The sequence below is a fragment of the Phyllopteryx taeniolatus genome, chromosome 1 (assembly GCF_024500385.1).
Source record: "Phyllopteryx taeniolatus isolate TA_2022b chromosome 1, UOR_Ptae_1.2, whole genome shotgun sequence".
In the NCBI taxonomy this organism is placed as follows: domain Eukaryota; kingdom Metazoa; phylum Chordata; class Actinopteri; order Syngnathiformes; family Syngnathidae; genus Phyllopteryx; species Phyllopteryx taeniolatus.
Genome location: NC_084502.1, coordinates 5416131 through 5437917, shown reverse-complemented (window position 1 = coordinate 5437917; position 21787 = coordinate 5416131). Strand labels below are relative to the sequence as shown.

Here is a 21787-nt window from a genome sequence, read left to right as displayed (position 1 = left end):
CCTCCACCACGATAGGGTGACGGCTCAAGGAGGGGACAAGGTGGGCCAATCTGTCTGGCTTTCTTCCCACGACCTCCCACTTCAAACCGAGTCCCGTAAACTCACTCCGCGCTTCATTGGTCCTTTCCCCCTTACCAAAATCATCAATCCCACTTCCGTCCAATTGAAACTTCCACAGTCCTTAAAAATTCCCCCAACATTCCACGTCTCTTTGCTTAAGCCTGTCTCCACCTGCGCCCTGAGCCCTCTGGCCAAACCCCCCCCCCCGATTATCGACGACCGTCTGGCCTTCGCGGTGTCGCGCATAAATCATTTCAGAAGGCAGTTTCCATTGGCACATAAACAGGCAGATCAATTGTGTTGCATTTGAGTCCTTTTTTTGTCTGATGGTGTGTCTTTGTATACATGTTTTTTTTGATAGTGTGCATGCGCGATTGCGTGACTTCAGACTTAACTGCGAAAGCCATTTCATCTCTGTTGCGAACCGAAACATCAGACCCAGCAAAGTCAGATCAATTCAAGTGTTAGTCTTACCGCGTGTTGCCAAAGACTTCCCTGCGCGGTATCAAAGACGATCTCACGTTAGCTTACTTTGCAGTCGACTGACATCTGGTCATGCCACAATGTTACTCCACACGGTCTGCCTTGTGATGTTTTTGGGTAAAAAAGTCTTTTTTTGGGGTATTTTTGAATTCCATTTTGACTCGACATGAAGGTTATTTCGTCTCGTAAATCAAGGCCTCCCATGTCTACGGTTGACTAAATCTAGTACATCTTTGTGTCAGTGGTTCCTTCAATGAATGAAAATGAATAAAAGAGTGAGGGAAATAAAGTCAAAGTAAAAAAAACCCAAAAAGCTTCTGTACCACTTTGGGATGGGCATCGCTGACCCTGAGGAGCGGGGAGGTGGGATCTTTGGGCTGAAACTCCTCCATCTCACCGCCGAACTGGATGAAAACCTTCAGGTGGCCTCGGACTACGGCCAGACACAGGAACTCGTCCTGGTTGAGGACACGCAGGCGCTCAAGCACATAGTGACAGCATTCGGGGTCATCTGATGGACACGTACTTTGTTGTGAAGCAGCAGCAAAATCCCTTTGTGTGAAATCAGCTTGACTTCCTGTTCAAAGCGTTGCATGCGCGCCGACTCATCGTTGAAGGAGATCTCGGCGAAGCCCGTGCCGTCAAAGTATGCGGCGTCGTTCACCCAGGCCTGCGTCAGCGCCGGCTTGGACCTTTTTGTGGCGTTATCAACGAGCGCACATCAACACCCGGACACAGGAAGTCAGCGCGGCGGACAGATGCTGGCCCTCACCTGCCGCACGGCTTCTCCAGCGTGGTGTTCAGATGGAAGATGTTCTCGAAGTTGTACAAGCTGAGCACTTCCTCGTTCAGGGTGTCCAGCTCCATGCAGCCCCTGAAGCTCGGCAGGGCCAGCGGGGGAGGGGGCTGCACGGGTCACAAACATGGTGAAGAAATAATAAACCAAAGAGTTGATCATGGCAACCCACGTTGCCATGATCATATCGATAATATCATTGTTCCTCCTGGCTGCTGGTGGAAAAGTTCATCAGAGCATCCCATATGGGCGTGCCCTTACAAGAACATCATTAGAGAAATATATATTCTATTGTGATGAAGATATCACGGAACTTCCATAAATTTGTGTTCACGCCGAGTGCTCGAGAAAAAGTTCATTTGGCGTCCCACCACAGGGGTGTCATTCAAACACACTGTAGTTTTATATTATATACAAGCCCGATTCCAATGGAGTGGGGGCGTTGCGGTAAACGTACCTAAACACACAATACACAATGATTTGCAACTCATGTTCAACCTATATTTCATTGAAAACACTACAAAGACAAGATATTTCATGTTCAAACTGATCAACTTGATTGTTTTTAAGCATATAATCATGAACATAATTTTATGGCTGCAACATGCTTGGACAGGTGGCAAAAAAGAAAGGTGAGAAAGTGGAGGAATGCTCATGAAACACGTGTTTGGAACATCCCACAGGTGAACAGGCTCATTGGGAACAGGTGGCTGCCGCGATTGCTTCCCTGAATTGCTCAGTCATTCCCAAGCAAAGATGGGGCGGGGTTCGCCTCTTTGTCAACAAGTGCGTGAGAAAATAGTCCAACAGTTTAACGACAATCTTCCTCAACGTGCAATTGCAAGGAATTGAGGGATTTCATCATCTACGGTCCAACATATCATCAAAAGGTTCAGAGAATCTGGAGAAATCACTGCATGGAAGCGGCAAGGCCGAAAACCCACATTGAACGCCCGTGACCTTCGATCCCTCGGGCGGCGCTGCATCAAAAACCGACATCGATGTGTAAAGGATATCGCCGCATGGGTTCAGGAACACTTCAGAAAACCAACGTCAGTCAATACAGTTCGGCGCTCCGTCCGGAAGTGGAACTTGAAACTCAACTATGCAAAGCAGAAGCCATTTCTCAACAACACCCAGAAACGCCGCCGGCTTCTCTGGGCCCGAGCTCATCTAAGATGCACCGATGCAAAGTGGAAAAGTGTTCTGTGGTTCGACGAGTCCACATTTCAAATGGTTTTTGGAAGTTGTGGACGTCGTGTCAGTTTGAACATGAAATATCTCGTCTTTGTAGTGTATTCAATGAAATATAGGTCGAACATGATTTGCAAATGACTGTATTCTGTTTGTACTGATGTTTAACACAACAATCGGGGTTGCAGATGGCATGCAACGTCAATGAATTTGAAAGTTGATCTGCTGGTATAAAAGTTAATGGAGCCGCACACCAAGCGAGGTGGCTGAAACTGACTGACTGTACTGTCGCGTAGTGCGCCTGCTTCAGCAACTAGAATCGTGTATTTTCTTTTGGTTTGATTTTTGAGTCTCAAGATGTCGCTTTGTCCAAAACCACCCAAGTATTCCTCTGATATTTGAGCAGACTGTGATTTTCTACAGTAGCTAATGATGGTGCCGTGTCCAGCCAGCATCAAAGGCTGATTTGATTGAGTTTTTTTTCCAGAAGCTTTATCAGACGAGCATCTGCGAGTCGTCTGGGAACCCACCCGGCACAAACCTTTGCAAAGCCGATTTTGGCAACACTTCCTTGGCTTATTCCCTGAAATTCCGTGATGTCGTCAACGGCGACGACGATCTTCTCCGATCGGTGCCTCAACTCCGCTTGTCAAGGAGCAAGCTTTTGATCTTGGGCATGCGCCTTTTGACTGCGCCGCTGCCTTTTGCAAATTCCCCATCCACATTTTGCAACCTTTTGAAAATGTTGAGGAAATTCAATCAGAGCTCCCTGCTTCTGATGTTCCGATGGGCATCCGACAATAATGTCCGACAGGAAGAGGACAAAACTCTGTATTTAAACTCCAAACCGTGAACATTGCAGAAAAAAAATGATCGAATTATTAGTAGGTTCAATTTGGCTAATTACTTTATGACAGCCCTTCCGTCGTATATTGTGTTTTACAATAGTACGTAGCTATATTTCTAATTTCCGATGTACATGTGGATGAAAGCGCGAAACTTGGAGTCTGTCCCCGCCAAAGCGCCATGCTGTATATTCTTTTACAGTCACACTATATTTTTCATCTCATATGTACGCGGCCGGGATAGGCTCCGGCACACCTGCGACCCTCGTGACAATAAGCGGATGGATGTGGCACCTCGTAACCTTTCCCGGGATTGCGGTTTTTCCATTGCAGCGGGTTCAGTCGCCTGATGAGCAGCAAATATTTTACGATCGTCCCATTCAGTCAATTTCAGCCGTCATGCTCGTGTCGTAACACTCTTTCGTTTTGTATTGTGATGCAGATGACACACATTTACAAATGTTATTTTTAGGTGGCGAGTCATCCTACTTTAAACGTGCTGGGGTAGCCCCCCACAAAGAAGACCGTGTCATGGGTCAAAAGGTTGAGTAGCCCCTGATCTCCTCCCGCCTCCACATAGGCTTTAGTGACCCGATGGTCGCCTTCAGAGGCCTCCGAGGACATGGACATCTGACCGTACTGCAGGATCCTTCGACAAAACAACAGCGTAAGAAACAACACCGAGTCACGCACGTGCACGTGGGCCATACCCTACCTCTCCAGGACAACACTGTTGAAGTTCCCGTTGGACTGAACATCCTCAGACATGAACACCTCTGCCGTTTCTCCTCCGATGTTGAAGTACCAGCGCAGCCTCCTCCCATCCAGCGCCATTCCCAGGAAGTCCTTAGTGGACTACAGACCGGCGGACAGTTAACACAATCGCCTCTTTTGACGTGAGTATTCAGCACATCAGAGCCATGATGCAACATGGTCATACACATTAAAAGCACCACCTTCTCGACCCCCAGAGCAAACAGTTCTGCAAAGTTGCTGGATCCGAACTGTAATCAGCACGTGCGGTTCCCACAGAACACAGCGAGGCGGGTTGTAACAATGCAACATGGCGTCCGCTATAAGCTACGGTACTTATCCATCCATCCATCCTCGATTAAATCAATCTGATGTGATGGGGGGGGGGTGATTAAAAAGCGGAGGGGGCGTATCGATGTCATTATGAATCAGAGCGAGTACCAGTACGACTACCTGTACTCCATTGTCGGCGGCCCCTCCTCGCCCAACGCGCTCTGCAACGCGCGCTTTCTTCATCCTTTTGATGTCCATTACGCACTCGATTACGTTCCATAAGCCCAACTTTGGTGGATAATGTGGTTGCTTTTGTTTTTTTGGGAGCCTGTAGAGAAGCGTTTTAGAGTGGTAAAATGTTTACATGTTTGAGTACTCATTACTCATGTTCTCCCCGTGCCCGCGTGGCTTTTCTCCGGGTACTCTGGTTTCCTCCCACATCCCAGAAACAACCATGGTAGGTTCATTGAAGCCTCTAAATTGCCCGCAGGTGTGAATGGTGAGTGCGAATGGTTGTTTGTTTGTATGTGCCCTGCGATTGGCCGGCGACCGGTTGAGGGAATACCTCGCCTCCGATGGGATAGGCTCGAGAACGCCCGTGACCCTCGTGAGGAGAAGCGGTAGGGGAAATGAATGAATATCTGTTGTTGATTTTTAGTACACAAAACCTTTTGTAATCTCGCACTCGACAAATACCCCATATTAAAAAAGTCAAACGAATACTAAAACTAATATACATATAATCGCATAATATAAATATAAATAGCAAACCCGCTCTAAAAACTAATTGAAACTAACTGAAAAAACAGAAGTCACAATGAAATTTAAAAAAAGGCTTTGAAAGGCAGCGTGAAAGGGCTAAAGTGTCTCCTTGGCTCACAATAGGAAATCAGACCGCGGATACGTTCTCACGGCGATGCTTACGTCCTTGTTGCCGAGGTAGAAGACAAACTGCTTGGCGCTGTCGTCTTGCCGGCGGGACCGCGCCGCCTCGGGCAACGTGATGTAGAACTTGAGGGAGGTGTAGGACGCGAGGTCAGCCAAGTTGGGCGGGGTGCGCACCTGAATGCCGGATGCGCCGCTGAACTTGACAGGAACGTTTACCTGGACGGAGGAAGGAGAGGACGGAGAAGAAGAAAGTCACTTCCATCTTCTATAGCACGTGTTGTTGTCATGGGGGGGCATCAAAACCAAAATTCTAATTTTGTACAATATATGGTGCTATATTTAGTAGTACAGTATCTAAACCATGTGGTCAATGGATTCAACTTATTTTTGTCACGGGCCACATGACATGATGGTTTTCGTCAGAGCACCGTTGTGACTTTGGAACCATATAAGTGTAGGCCTCATCATATTATGACATAAACAACACACTGATGGAGAACTAGTTTTGAAATCAGAAGTCAATCTTATTTGATTTGATTTTGGCAACCAAAAAATGCTCTCAAGTTGCAATTTCGGACGCCAATGATTTGCTTTCGCTGGCCGCATGAAATGATTTGGCGGGGCGGATCTCGCCGAGTTGGACACTTGTGGATTAAAGCGTTCCAATCTTTGAAATCAATAATGTGTATTCACCTGTCATTTTTTAGCACGGTTGCCATCTTTATTGGAAGTGCCACATGAGTACTGCGCCCCCCGCAACCTAAAAGTTGTTCCACCGCCTTTGCCTGGAATTCACCCAAAATGGCTGACCGCCAGTTACATTTGCGGCATGGGTCCTTGAGACTTTTGAGTGTATCCTGTTACGATAGGTTAGACATGTCAATGCAATTCCATGCCAAGTGGTCAAACCGGTGCCATGGCTAAATCTTTTCGAAACTCCCGCGAGGGTTATTGACCGAGTTTGGGGGAATGGTGTTGGGGATCCGTATAGATACAGCGGACCCCCGCTGTTCGCGGGGAGAGGGACCGGGCCCGGGCCGCACTGCGAATAGCAAAGATCCACAATGGATGGCCATTATTATTGCGTTGAAATGTTATTGATTTATTCATGAAAAAAACATTTGTTTTAACCCCAGACATTCTGGGGATAAACCCCCACGAAGCGTTTTTGAGGTTAACAGCTGTTTGAAATTGTATGTTTATTCACGCCGCATAGTTCTGAGGACCCGGGTTCACGTTCTGGCCTCGCCTGTGTGGAGTTTGCATGTTCTCCCCGTGCCTCTGTGGGTTTTCTCCGGGTACTCCGCTTTCCTACCGTGAATTGTTCTGCAGAACTTGGAATTAAAAGACGCATGAACCGAAAAGTCCTTTATTGCAAACAAGTGTGGAATGACTACATTTTTTGGTGCCGAAACACGGGGTGTGCTCCAACTGCAAGGGGATCACACTCTTCAGTCTCCCTGGTAGGGTCTATTCAGGGGTGCTGGAAAAGAGGGTCTGCGGGAAGGTCGAATCTCAGTGTGGTTTTCGTCCTGGCCGTGGAACAGTGGACCAGCTGTACACCCTCACCTCGGTGGCCTCAGAATTGCATCGCTGCTTTTTGCAGATGATGCGGTTCTGTTGGCTTCATCAAGCCGCGACCTCCAACTCTCACCGGAGCGCTTCGCAGGCGAGTGTGAAGCGGCCGGGATGAGGGTGCATGGGAGTTTGCCCGACCAGTCGACATGTGTTTTGTGGACTCGGAGAAGGTGCTCGACCGTGCCCCTCGGGGAGTCCTGTGGGGGGTGCTCCCGGAATATGGTGTACCGAAACCCTGATACGGGCGGTTCGGTCCCTGTACGACCGGTGTCAGAATTTGGTCCGCATTGCCAGCAGTGAGTCCGATTCGTTCCCGGTGAGGGTTGGACTCCACCCGGGCTGCCCTTTGTCACCGATTCTGTTCATAAATGAAGTTCCTCACTACTTACTCCCTTTTTTTTCCCCACTGAGTACTTTGTTACTCTTAGTCAAGTAATTATTTAGAGGACTACTTTTTACTTGAGTCCTATTATTCTAAAGCAACAGTACTCTTACTTGAGTCGAATATTTGGCTACTCAACCGAGCTCTGACCCTAGCACACTTTTGCAATCCAAAAGAAGGAAGAAGAAGAAGACGACGGACAGGGTGTGAGGTCATACTCAAAGCAGTAAGTCTCCGTCATCATACACATGATCACTTTCTATCAAAGTTAGCGTGAACTCTTTTGTTGATTTTCAAGATGATGATGTACTGTGAAGCCTTGGAAGAGGTCTGCACCCTCTCCAGTGTTCTGGCGGCGCAAGTACCTTGCTAGCGGCATTCCGCGCCTGGCGGATGAGCTGTCGGATGCGGCTGATGTTCTCCGAGATGTTCGGCATCTGTGCCGAGTGGTTGTGCAGCTTGTCCAGCTTGTTCAGGAGGAGCGGGATCGTGTCGCCCAGCGTGCTCACTGCGGCACGCGTGCCCGACGGAGGAAACAGCCAAGTTAAGCACGGAACATGCTTACCGATTTTCAACGTATTAACTGATTTCTTTTTTCACTCTTTATTTGGTCATTCTGAACAAAAACAAATCTGTACTGTCAAAACGGAATTTTTCCATTTTCATTATTCTGACAGTAATATAGAATTTTTATGTTTACTCCACACACACACACACGCACACAGACCCCAATTCCAATGAAGTTGGGACGTTCTGTACAACGGAATGATTTGCAAATCATTTTCAACCTATATTCAACTAAATACACTACAAAGAAAAAACATGACATGTTCAAACTGATTAACGCTGTTTTTTGGCAACTATTCTCCCCTTTTAAATGTGATGCCTGCAACACATTTAAAAGGGGAGAAAAAAAATGTGGGACAGCGGCAACTAAAGACTGGAAAAGTTAAGGAATGCTCCATCAAAAACATCTGTTCGGTGAGCAGGTGAATTGATAACAGGTGAGTGTCATGATTGGGTAGAAAAGGAGCATCCACGAAAGCAAGGATGGGGAGAGGTTCACCACTTTCTGAACAGCTGCGCAAGCAAATAGTCCAACAGTTTAAGAACAACTTTTCTCAACGTACGCAGGAGCTTCAATCAATCAGGAAGCACTGCATTCAATTTTTTTTGTGTTATCTGCAACATTTGCACATGATTCTGATTCTGATCTCTCTCAGAAACTTAGGTGACCATTGGTGAGGATAGGAACGTAGATAGACCGGTAAATCGAGAGCGTCGGCTTTTGGCTTAGCTCCTTCTTTACCACAACGGAGCGATTCAAAGTCTGCATTACTGCAGACGCCGCACCGATCCGCCTGTCGATCTCGTTCCATTCTTCCCTCACTCGTGAACAAGACCCCAAGATACTTGAACTCCTCCACTTGAGGCAGGATCTCATCCCCGACCTGGAGAGGGCACGCCCCTTTTCCGACAGAGGACCACGGTTTCAGATTTAGAGCTGCCGATTCTCATCCCAGTCGCTTCACACTCGGCTGCGAACCGCTCCAGTGAATCAGAATCAGAATCATCTTTATCTGTGGTGCGTAAATGCTCCAAATGCTCTTTCTCCTAAAAACAATCGGATAACGTGTGTAGTGTAAAAGCTCCTACCCGTCTTGTTGGCCTCCATTAGAGCCTTGTTGACGTCCTTGGTGGTGGTGGTGGTGTCATTATAAGTCTGCTGCCATTGGAGCAGCTGCACTCTGATTGGACGCAGGATGTCACTGACTTGTGAGGCAGACACATTGGCCTGATACACTGCTTGCTGTGCTGCGTCGAGGTAATGACTTTGGTCTGCAGGACACAACGGGGTGATCTTACAATACATTTTCAACATGAGCTGAATCACATGATGTGTAGCTTACAGAGATGAAACGCTAAAATAAATTCAGATGATTATCGTGACCAAAATCGTTTTATCACCACATTGCAAAAGGAAATGTACACAAAAACATGGCAGACATGCACCTAAATCCGTCTGATTGTAGATATCAAAAATACACCTTTTACACATTAGAAATGGTAAATAGCAGCAAACAAGAGAGATTTTCATGCTTAGCAGGCTGCAACACATCAGCAAACAGCAGAGAGCACTTTAAAAGTGAGACTCCAGCGCATGATGCTTAATAGTGTAGCAATTATGGATGAAATAAGAATTGTAATTAATTTAGGATAAAGCAATAAACCGGGAGCGACGTTGGCGTTACTTCCGGTTTACCGTAATTTTGATTTAATTGTTAAAAATCATGGCGGCACGGTGGACGGTTCTGAGGACCGGGGTTCAAATCCCGGCCCCGCCTGTGTGGAGTTTGCATGTTCTGCCCGTGCCTGCGTGGGTTTTCTCCAGGCGCTCCGGTTTCCTCCCACATCCCAAAAACATGCATTCATTGGAGACTCTAAATTGCCCGTAGGTGTGAATGTGAGTGTGAATGGTTGTTTGTTTCTATGTGCCTTGCGATTGGCTGGCAACCGGTTGAGGGTGTACCCCGCCTCCTGCCCGACGACAGCTGGGATGGGCTCCGGCACGCCCGCGACCCGCGTGAGGAGAAGCGGCTCACAAAATGAATGGATGGATGTTAAAAATCCAACTAATGTCTCGAAAAGGGCACCACATCAAATTTTTCAAGTTTAACTTTAGGCGAAATGACGACAAACCTTTTTAATCAGTCTCACAATCTGGAGGTAGCGACACTCTCCGACATTTTGAGTCCTAGGTTACAGAGGTTTACTTCAATTCAGAACACACACAAGATACGACCACGAGTGGAATTTTATGGTATATTTAATGAAACACACAACTACAACAAGAAAATAACACGAAGGGTAAACGAAAGAACGAAAATAAGGCGTACGAAAATGGAAAAGGGGACATCGTGTGTGGTCGCTGGGCTCAAATAAATGAGCGTGTGAGCGTTTCATGCCTTGAGTCAGAGCGAGAGAAGGCAAAGTTGGGATTTCGTATGAAGCTCGTCATTATTACGCACTGATGTTGTACATCATAGTAAGGATTGCAGTGTCGACTCACGAACGCTGATCAGCTGGTCTTCGGGGGCGGTCTTCCTCCGGATCTCAGGCAGAAACGAAGGAGGTTTGGTTGACGAAAACTCAGATGCACAAAAAGAAAAAAGAAATAGGAAAGGAAAGTTGTTGTCCCATTTGGTATGCGCTCTTAACTTCCCTGCCGGTTGACCTGGTGTCGAGCCGAGCTCTGGCCCTCAGAGGCGTGCGGGATACGTCAGGGATCCCGGCAGCTGCTCGTTGAAGCCCCCCCGACCGATCGTTGCTAGGGAAAGCGATCGGAGCCGCACGGTCGACTTCTTCGATCGAAAACGCCGCCGGCTTGGTTGCGGCGGGCGTTGGCGCACGTGGTGGCACCCGGCGGTGCCCGAGGACAAAAAGGGAACAAAAGAAGGGGCAGGGGTGGCCGGCTTGGAGAAGACCACGCCCACCAGCCTGAATCTTTTCCACAAATTTGAGTGACTAGGTTTTAAAATAATAACCTCAAACACTCCCAACTCTGTACTCTCACGCATAGAATCATTGTGTACTTTTTGGTCGTGGCAGATGGGTTGCTTATTGTTCAATACAACATTTCGTACTGTTTGATTTCAAATCATGAACAGCTTTCAAAATCATGCAGAGGACCTGTCAAAGTGAGAATGGGGACACAGACACCAAGGCATACATTTGGAATATTTCTACAGTTTGCAAGGTATAAAAACCGACATTTTATCTTCCGTTAACAAACAAAGGCACATCCACAAGTTCTGCTTGCAGTTCCTCTCAACGCCAGTGGGTGGCGCCTCACGCGCATGGGTGAATATTAACCACATAGTCTGCTTGAAGGGAGTGTCCCTCCAATCTTTTGGTCGGGGAAGGAGTCTTTTGAAGACAGGAATCAAGATTTGACGGGAATCTGCTAATTAGGTTAAGGTCCACTTGACGTACACCGGGCATTTTCCTCGTCGCCGTCTCACAGCAGGGCAGCGTGGAGGAGTGGGAGTTCTCAGGTGGTCACGAGTCTCTGTGACGCCTCAGAGCCGTGCATGTCCGCTACAATAGCGTGGTGAAAAGATGGTAGCATTTGTAGTACAGGGCTCTACACTAACTTTTGCACTGGTGCAACCAAATATTTTAGTAGCACCACATGATTTGGTCGTACCCTTTTTTGGGGAGGTACAGCATGACCATGTATATCACAAAAACTTTGGAGAAATTGTATTTGAAATCATCCATCCATCCATCCATCCATCCATCCATCCATCCATCCATCCATTTTCTTCCGCTTATCCGAGGTCGGGGCAGTAGCTTTAGCAGGGAAGCACAGACTTCCCTCTCACCCTCACCTATGGTCACGACCCACAGCTCGTGACCATAGATGAGGGTAGGAACGTAGATCGACCAGTAAATAGAGAGCTACGACTTTCGGCTTACGTCTTTCTTCACCACAATGGATCGATACAAAGTCCGCATCACTGCAGACGCCGCACCGATCCGCCTGTCGATCTCCCGTTCCATTCTTACCTCACTCGTGAACAAGACCCCAAGATATTTGAACTCCTCCACTTGGGGAAGGATCTCATCCCTGACTTGGAGAGGGAACTCCAGCCATTTCCGACTGAGGACCATTGTCTCAGATTTGGAGGTGCTGATTTTCATCCCAGCCGCTTCACATTCAGCTGCGAACTGCTCCAGTGAGAGTTGGAGATCACGGCTTGATGAAGCCAACAGAACCACATCATCTGCAAAAAGAAGGGATGCAATACTGAGGCCACAAACCGGTCCCCTTCTAGGCCTCGGCTGCGCGAAGAAATTTCGCCAGGACGAAAACCACACTGCTCCTTCCGAATCTGAGATTCGACTTCCCGACGGACCCTCCTCTCCAGCACCCCTAAATAGACCTTACCAGGGAGGCTGAGGAGTGTGATCCCCCTGTAGTTGGAACACACCCTCCGGACCACCACCCCAGTTTGCATATCCAGGGGCACTGTCCCCGAACTCCACGCGATGTTACAGAGGCCTGCCAACCAGGACAGCCCTACAACATCCAGAGCCTTTAGGCGAATCTCATGCACTCCCGGGGCCTTGCCCATCAGCCCCTCCAAGGACTCAAAAAAGGGTGGGTACTCTGATCTGCTGTCAGGACCCGTCCCCCCAACCGAAAGCGAAGGGAGTCTACCCTCTCGTCCACCGGGGTGAACCCCAACGTACAGGCACCGAGCCGGGGGGCAATAAGTATACCCACACCTGCTCTTCGCCTCTTACCATGGGAAACTCCAGAGTGGAAAAGAGTCTAACCCCTCACAAGAGGACTGGTACCAGAGCCCAAGCCGTGTGTAGAGGTGAGCCCGACTATATCAAGTCGGAACTTCTCGACCTCAACCTCACACACCAGCTCAGGCTCCTTCCCACCCGACCCCTATGGCCGCTCCCACAGGTGGTGAGCCATGGGAAGTGGGACCCATGTTACCCTTTCAGGCTGTGCCCGGCCGGGCCCCATGGTTGCAGGACTGGCGACCAGGCGCTCGCCTTCGAGCCCCACCTCCAGGCCTGGCTCCAGAGGGGAGCCCCGGTGACCCGCGTCCGGGCAAGAGAAATCTAAATCCTTTAATTGTATTCATCATAGGGTTTTTTGGAGCCGTGCTTTGTCTGGTCCCTCACCTCGGACCTGTTTGCCAACGGTGACCCTACCAGAGGCGTGAAGCCCCAGAAAACTTAGCTCCCAGGATCATTGGGGCATACAAACACCTCCACCACGATAAGGTGACAGCTCAAGGAGGAGTATTTGAAATCATAGCTCCACAATTATGAATTGAAAAAATAAAAAAATCCCTATGTGATCAACACTATTCACGCATGATGAAAATTGTCTGGAATCCTAATCAGCAGCCAAAACTTCATGCCAATTGCAAAATATGTTTGATTTTAACAATTGTGTATGAACTGTAGTTTAAACAACAAGACATTTACATGAATAAAAATAAATATGTAAACTATATATGAAATTCCCATTTTAAAGAACAGAAGATTCAGCATAAAAACATTCCTATATATGAAAAAAACGCTGTGATTAGTTTTTGTTTCTTGTTTTTCTCTGAACAATACAACAGGCACCGCACGACTACCTGATTTTAGGACCCTAGCCGCTGGCCGCGCGCTGTAAAAAATTAGGTGTTGGCTCAAAGTTTAAAAAGAAAAGAACCATTTCCACGGATATTTTGAAGGTATTTCAATTCAGCTAGTGTTGAGTACATGACACAAGACTTATCGAGCTAAGTCAAGATAAATATACAATGGTATTAATGGCACCTGTTTGAACACGTTATCAGTATAAAAGACACCTGTACACAACCGCAAACAGTCACACTCCAAACTCTACTATGGCCAAGACCAAAGAGCTGTCAAAGGACACCAGAAACTGAATTATAGACCTGCACCAGGCTGGGAAGACTGAATCTGCAATAGGTAAGCAGCTTGATGTGAAAAAAAATCAATCAACAAGACCACTGATAATCTCCCTCGATCTGGGACAAGATCTCACCCCGTGGGGTCAAAATGATCACAAGAACGGTGAGCAAAAATCCCAGAACCACACGGGGGGACCTAGTGAATGACCTACAGAGAGCTGGGACCAAAGTAACAAAGGCTACCATCAGTAACACACTACGGCGCCAGGGTTTCAAATCCTTCAGTGCCAGACGTGTCCCCCTGCTTAAGCCAGTACATGTCCAGGCCCATCTGAAGTTTGCTCGAGAGCATTTGGATGAGCCAGAAGAGGATTGGGAGAATGTCATATGGTCAGATGAAACCAAAATAGAACTTTTTGGTAAAAACTCAACTTGTGTTTGGAGGAGTTGCATCCAAAGAACACCATACCTACTGTGAAGCATGGGGGTGGAAACATCATGCTTTGGAGTTGTTTTTCTGCAAAGGGACAACAACGACTGATCCATGTAAAGGAAAGAATGAATCGGGCCATGTATCTTGAGGTTTTGAGTGAAAACCTCCTTCCATCAGCAAGGGCACTGAAGATGAATCGTGGCTGGGTCTTTCAGTATGACAATGATCCCAAACACACCGCCCGGGCAACGAAGGAGTGGCTTCTTAAGAAGCATTTCAAGGTCCTGGAGTGGCCTAGGCAGTCTCCTTTTGTTAATGACTTATTTCCCACCTTAATTTGCCAATAAATTCTTTAAAAATCAGACAATGTGATTTTCTGGATTTTTCGGTGCTAGAGGACTCTGCATCTTTTTGCACAATTGTCAAAAAAAAAAAGAAAAAGGACCAGCATTACCAGATAACTAGCAACCCTTTACTGCTCAGTGAATGGTTTTTTTTTTTTTTTTTTTGGTCAATGTCTTTATGTCTCCAAAGTGTTCTCTGTTGTCGTACTAGATAGAGCAGCTCCAACTACCGGAGACAAATTCCTTGTGTGTTTTTTGGACATACTTGGCAAATAAAGATGATTCTGATGACGTCACTCGCCAGCAGCTGAGGTTTGAATGGAAATAAATGACTGCACTTTACTAACAGCCATTGGTTAGTCTGTTGGAGAGTAAGCTCATATTCCTCAATGATTAACGGAAGGAACACTTCAAATCTCTTGTCCCATTTAGTTCTCTGGGTTCACTTTAGCGCCGGCTATTATTCCCTCCATACCTCAAACTACTTTCCGGGATGAATTCCTCGCCGAGGGGATGCCTGTGTTCGGACAAAGCGCCTTAGAGTTGTAATATCATAAATACAAAAAAATATTTCAATATTTTCATAAAATATTGAAAAAAAACAAAAAAAACTGTTAAAGCGCTACAAGTCTGGTGGTACATGCTGCTGCCTTTGGTGGAGATTGCATGAATTACTTTCCTGGCCAGTGCCCCAATGACACCAAGGACAGTCCCAATCCCAGATAAAAAAAATAAATGGGTGGGTTGCATCAGGAAGGGGATCCGGTATAAAAACTGTTACAGTGAGTGACTCACTGTGGATAAGTCGGATGTTGCAACAATACTAAGTCTTAGAAATATTACCACAGTTTGTCGGTAAACCAAAAACCGTGTCATCCCTAGTAGCTTGTTATGTTGTGTTAGTGTGTGTGTTCAACATGCGTACTGGAGGAGGAGTTCAGGTTGTTCTGGACGGTCTTGAAGTCTGTAGCCACTTGACTTTGTTTGGTTTTGGCATCATTCAGTCGCTTCCGGGCATCTTCCAGCTGAGGTTTTAACTCTACGATGCGGGAAAAACAACATCAGAAACCAAACACAAATAAGAGCAAACGTGTTGCTTCCACAGTCAGGTTTACATCCACCATATCAAATCACATAAGACAACATAGCAAATACATCAAAGAGCAACACAGCTAGGTACCTCTCTTATGACTACAGTAATCCCCTGCATATTTACCTATTCATACGTTTTATCTGTAAAACCTATCTACAGCTTTTTTCCTTAAAAAAAACTCCACAAGATGGCACCAAAGGACGGGCTAGCAGGAAAGTAGTACATTGCAAGTGATACATTTCGACAGAGACAAGCTTCGCATGATGAGGAGGAGCGAAGTCTAGCCTGGTTATGAGTCTTTGCTGCATGTCCACATCCACCTGCACTTGTGGTGGATTTAAATCATCTGCAAGTCATTTATTGCTGATGTTAATGTCAGATGCCAGTAGCCGTTGCCTCCAATGTTATCACGCAGAAGCCATTGCCTCCAACGGCCACTACATGAGCACAGCCTTTCAACAGATCCACACCTAACCCCGAACAAATATGCCACTTAGTGGAACGTTTTCGTAAACCACATATTTCCAATCCATAGGAACATTTTACCAACAAAAACATGGTTGTGCTATGGGCTCCAAGGTATCCCCCATCATAGCAAACCTGTAAATGTAGGACATGAAAAGAAGGACTCTGAACTCATTTAAGGAAAAAACTCCAAGTCATTCTTGATGACCCATGAACCCATGGATGACACATGGGTTAAAATCCAAAGCCAAGAAGTGCAGGCCTTCACCGAGCACATTAACTCAGTGGACAACAAGTTTGCACGGGAGGATGTCAAATACAATCATTTGCCTTTCTTATACTATGATTTCGACATTGGAGATGACGATGGCCTCCATGTTGGGTTTACACAAAACCCACACACCCTGACCAATACTTTTTGACACTTACCACCCACTGGAACATAAAGTGGGCTGATTACGTTGCAACCGGCCAATGATCAGGCTTTCCCTCATATCAGGGTCAACTTCCTCAGAGTTTTTAACGTAACCTGCTTGCTGGAATACCCCCCTGGTAACACCCTGAGACAAAGGCTGGTACACCCCATTCCCCGAAGAGCAATCTGGTGTATGCGTTCAAGTGCAGTGAGCAATGTCCATATACATACATTGGGGAAACCAAGCAATCACTAAGCAGACGCATGTTACAACACAGATAAGCAAACACCTCAGGTCAAGACTCAGCTGTCTACCTGGACCTCTAAGAGAAACAAGACAAAAGATAAAAATGTGCATATTCTGGTCAGGGCAGACAGATGGTTTGAAAGAGGCCATCTATGTGATGATGGAAAGACCACTCCCTAACAGAGGTGGTGGTTCACACCACCACCTTTCTCAGAATCAGAATCATCTTTATTTGCCAAGTATGTCCCTATAAACCAACAAGGAATTTGTCACTGGAAGTTGGAGCTGCTCTAGTACGACAACAGACAGTCAATTGACAGAGAACACTCTTGGACATAAAGATGATTCTGATTCTGACACCCTAGGTCGCCGTTCGATGATCGACTTTATGGTTGTGTCATCGAACTTGCGGCCGCATGTCTTGGACACTCGGGTGAAGAGAGGGGCGGAGCTGTCAACTGATCACCACCTGGTGGTGAGTTGGCTCCGATGGTGGGGGAAGATGCCGATCCGACCGAGCAGGCCCAATCATATTGTGAAGATCTGTGGGAACATCTGGGAGAATACCCTATCAGAAGGAGTTTCAACTCCCACCTCTGGCAGAACATCACCCACGTCTCGGGGGAGGCGGGTGACCTTGAGTCAGAGTGAACCATGATACGCGCCTCTATTGCCGAGGCGGCCGACTGGAGCTGTGGCCGTAAGGTAGTCGGTGGCGGTAATCCCCGAACCCGTTGGTGGACACCAGCGGTGATGGATGCCATCAAGCTGAAGAAGGAGTCCTATCGGGTCTTTTTGGCCTGTGGGACACCTGAGGCAGCTGATGGGTACCGGCTGCCCATGCGGAATGCACCTGGGGCGTGGGAGGAGTTTGGTGAGGCCATGGAGAACGACTTCCGGACAGCTTAGAGGAAATTCTGGTCCACCATCCGGCGTCTCAGGAGAGGGAACCAGTGCACCATCAACACTGTGTATCGTGAGGATGGGGCGCTGCTGACCTCAACTCGGGACGGGGAGAATACTTCGAAGACCTCCTTAATTCCACCAACACACCTTCCCATGAGGAATCAGAGTCTGGGGTCTCTGGGGTTGAGGTCACAGAGGTGGTTAAAAAGATACCTCGGTGGCAAGGCCCCGGGGGTGCATGAGATTCGCCCGGAGTTCCTAAAGGCTCTGGATGTTGTAGGGCTGTCCTGGTTGACCCGCCTCTGCAACAACACGTAGACATCGGGGACAATGCCTCTGGATTGGCAGACTGGGGTGGTTCTTAAAAAGGGGGACCGGAGGGTGTGCTCCAACTACAGGGGATCACATTCCTCAGCCTCCCTGGTAAGGTCTATCCAGGGGTGCTGGAGAGGAGGGTCTGTCGGACTCGTTTCCGGTGAGGGTTGGACTCCGATTCTGTTCTTAAGTTTTATGGACAGAATTTCTATGCGCAGCCGAGGCGTAGAGGGGGTCCAGTTTGGTGGGCTCAGTATTGCATCTTTGCTTTTTGCTGATGATGTGGTTCTGTTGGCTTCATCAGGCCGTGATCTCTCACTCGAGCGGTTCGCAGCTGGGTGTGAAGCGGCTGGGATGAGAATCAGCACATCTAAATCTGAGACCATGGTCCTCAGTCGGAAAAAGGAGGAGTGCCCTCTCCAGGTCGGGGATGAGATCCTTCCCCAAGTGGAGGAGTTCAAATATTTTGGGGTCTTGTTCAAGAGTTAGGGAAGAATGTAACGAGAGATTGACAGGTGTGAAGAAGGAGCTAAGCCGAAATTGCTCAAATTACCCGTCGATCTACGTTCCTACCCTAAACTATGTATCACGAGCTGTGGGTCGTGACCGAAAGAACAAGATCCCGAATACAAGTGGCCGAAATGAGTTTCCTCCGCAGGCTGTCCAGGCCTGAAGCTTGGTCATCCGGGAGGGGCTCAGAGTAGAGCCGCTGCTTCTCCGCATTGAGAGGAGCCAGATGAGGTGGCTCGGGCATCTGTTTAGGATGCCTCCTGGACGCCTTCCTGGTGAGGTTCTGAGCACGTTCCACCAGGAGGAGACCGCGGGGACGACCCAGGATACGATGGAGAGACTATGTCTCTCGGCTTGCCTGGGAACGCCTCGGGATCCCCTCGGAAGAGCTGGAGGAAGTGGCTGTGGAGAGGGAATGACTATGCAGCAGACCACATAGCATAGCGTGGTTTAACCATAATTACCTTTCTAAAGATTATTAACTTTATACAGCATCCAAAAATACATCACTGAATTCAACAGAGCAACGTCAGGAAAGTAAAGGACTTCTGTTCTGTGCTGCAGGTCTCTCCAGTCTGCATTTGAGGAGCCTGGCTAAGCGAAAGGTGTGTAAATGGGATTCCACTGACGCTTTCATCAAAGAGGCACGAATACCATTGTTGAGTTTTTCATGAATGTTTTCCACTTCCTCCTTCAGCACCACACTGCGGTTCCTCAGGGAGTCGGCCATGTGGCTGAGGTTCTTGTCTCCGACATTCTACAAGAACACAAAGGTTACAAATGCAGGATGAATCAAAGCAACAAGTCCATAGCTGACCTTCACCTCCAGCGCCTTGCTAGCAGCTTTATCCGCCTCGTGTGCCGCCTTCTCAGCCGCTTTGATGCCACTGACGATTTTGCCGTTGGCCTCGGTAACGTCCACCAAACCCTTGGTCTTTGTCCCCTCCACAAACCTAACAAGAAACCATGTCAAGATCCACATGTATTCTTTTTCCATGCTGTCCTCATTGAGGAGAATTTACCTGGACAGGTTCATGGCCAAAGCTTGGAGCATATTCGCATGGTGCTCAGCTTCCTCCACCAGGGGTATCTTGGAGTGGGCCCTAGTGAAGTCCTCCACCTTCTTGGACAATGGTGTCCTGGCGCCGTCCAGCTGCGCCGCCAAACGCTCATAACCCTGCAGGACAACATAATCCATGACGTGTGTGAGTGCTACAAAACACTATGTCACTCAGGACAGCACTGACCTCCGCTAAGGACAAACTGTTCGCAGAAATACAAAAAGTTAGTTAGCAGACTATGTCCTGGTTTGTGGAGGATGGTGGAAAGTAGGGTGGTACTGTTCTGATTCTGGGGGAGGATACTTCAAGTAATGCTATTAAACACTGGAAATGAACTTCCTGCGCTGTAAAAATGCACCTTTATCAAGAAATGTAATAGCTTCTGACATCAGCCTTTTTCAAATTCCACACTATCATCACACACCCATTTAAAAAAAAAAAAAAAAATATATATATATATATATATATATATATATTTTTTTTTTACACAACGAACAGTAAATTGTTTTTAAACCACCCCTCCTTTCAACATCCCAAGTTGGCGCACCCTTACCTATGTAGCGTATATTGGTCGAATAAAAACGTAATTAATTTAGGAGAAAAGAACAAGCCGGAAGCGATGCCTGCGTTACTTCCGGTTTAGCGTAATTTTAGGTTTAATCGTTAAAATGAAACTAATGTAAATCGTAAAGGGGCACCACATCACTTTTTATGTGGATAAAATTTAGGGAAAGTGACGAGAAACCTTTTGAATCAGTCTCGTAATTTTAAGGTTGCTACACTTTATGAAATTTTGAGTTCTAGATGACAGAGGCTTACTTAAACTCAGAACACACACAAAATAGAACCAAGAGTAGGATTTTATAGTATATTTAATGACATCTATAAGGGATCTAAAGGGAAACACTGAAAGGGGTCTAACTAAAGAAAGAAAGAAAATAACACTAATAATGGTAAAAAGCAGGAAAATAGGCGTACGAAAAGGGCTAAAGTGGAAAATGCGAGCGTTTAACATGTCCAGTACGGACGAGAGAGAGAGACCGAGGACAAAGTTGAGATTTTGTCTGAAGCTCGTCATTTCTCCAAAATTATTGGAATGGGATGTGGGAGGAAACCGGAGTGCCCGGAGAAAAGCCACGCAGGCACGGGGAGAACATGCAAACTCCACAGAGGCGGGGCCGGGGATTGAACCCCGGTCCTCAGAACTGTGAGGCAGACGCTCTAACCAGTCGTCCACCGTGCCGCCTAGCATACAAACAAGTGAAACAAATGCTTTGCTCTTCATACATTACTGAAGTAAGTGGCGTTTTATACACGCAGCAGTGCTATCACACTGACTTTCTTCCAATTAAAAATAAATAAATTTATAAAATAATTGACTTTTATTTTTAATTTTTGTTTATTCTTTTTTGGGGGGAACCAACCTCAAAAATGCTAAGTGGCAGCTTATCCATTCAAGATTTTTTGGGGTGTAGTGACTCTGGCCCGGTTGTGATAGCAACCTCCCCACAACTGATACTCTGCATTCCTCCCTGCTGCCCCACAGTGCCAAACGGCCACTGAAGGACGCCTGGTGTATGTCAGCTGGACCTTAAACTGATTACCGTAATTACTTGTTTATAATGCGCATTTTCCTCCCCAAAAATTGTCAAAAGTCAATAGTGCGCATAATACATAGGTATAGGGGCGAATGGAAAAAAACTTTCACATTTTATAAATGTATGCCGCCATCTAGTGGTTATGAAAAAGCTGTACACTTTCATTCCAAAATGCCACCGCCACCTAAGGATTATAAAAAAGGTGTAGCCTACACTTTCATTCCAATATGACAGGAGGTATGGTACGTATGACTGCATATATGTACAATTATGCTCATAAGTTTACATACCCTGGCAGAATTTGTAAAATATAGCTTTTTTTTAATATGACTGATGAATGAACAACAACCATCATTAATTTCTTTATGGTTATGTTTTGTTTAATGATATTGCTTTGTTGAAATGCTTGACCGTTTAATTTGAATCCCATTAAAATAAAATTAAATGTGTTTCACCTGGTCCTGGTCCTGATCTTACAAATTCTGCCTGGGTAATCAAACATATGAGCACAACTGTGTGTTTTCTCATTTACTAAATAAAAGTAGTGCTGTGAATTTCAAAATAAGAGCAAGTAAATAAAAAAAAGATTACGTGTTCAAATAAATTGCTGAACTTCAGAATAATTATTTTAAAAAACTAACAAAATACAGATAATACTTCATGTTTTGATCATATGGGTAGAAGCAAAATCATGCA

The 21787-nt window shown here is 46.7% G+C and overlaps 1 protein-coding gene across 11 annotated transcripts in view; it reads right to left on the bottom strand.

Annotated features, from left to right (window-relative positions):
- The window catches only part of lama5 (laminin, alpha 5), a 162304-nt gene that overhangs the window by 18231 nt on the left and 122286 nt on the right, over positions 1 to 21787 (bottom strand). For 8 of the 11 annotated variants that reach the window (XM_061765558.1, XM_061765549.1, XM_061765542.1 and 5 more), the window contains 12 exons: positions 19455 to 19609; positions 19250 to 19385; positions 19087 to 19189; positions 15407 to 15520; positions 8909 to 9091; positions 7618 to 7760; positions 5329 to 5508; positions 4094 to 4233; positions 3868 to 4027; positions 1316 to 1449; positions 1070 to 1235; positions 867 to 1001 (listed from right to left, as the gene is read on the bottom strand). In XM_061765558.1, the coding sequence (XP_061621542.1) occupies positions 867 to 1001; positions 1070 to 1235; positions 1316 to 1449; positions 3868 to 4027; positions 4094 to 4233; positions 5329 to 5508; positions 7618 to 7760; positions 8909 to 9091; positions 15407 to 15520; positions 19087 to 19189; positions 19250 to 19385; positions 19455 to 19609 (1749 nt within the window). The remainder of the gene's footprint in view (positions 1 to 866; positions 1002 to 1069; positions 1236 to 1315; positions 1450 to 3867; positions 4028 to 4093; positions 4234 to 5328; positions 5509 to 7617; positions 7761 to 8908; positions 9092 to 15406; positions 15521 to 19086; positions 19190 to 19249; positions 19386 to 19454; positions 19610 to 21787) is intronic. The other 3 variants (XM_061765505.1, XM_061765516.1, XM_061765525.1) reach the window with 1 other exon arrangement.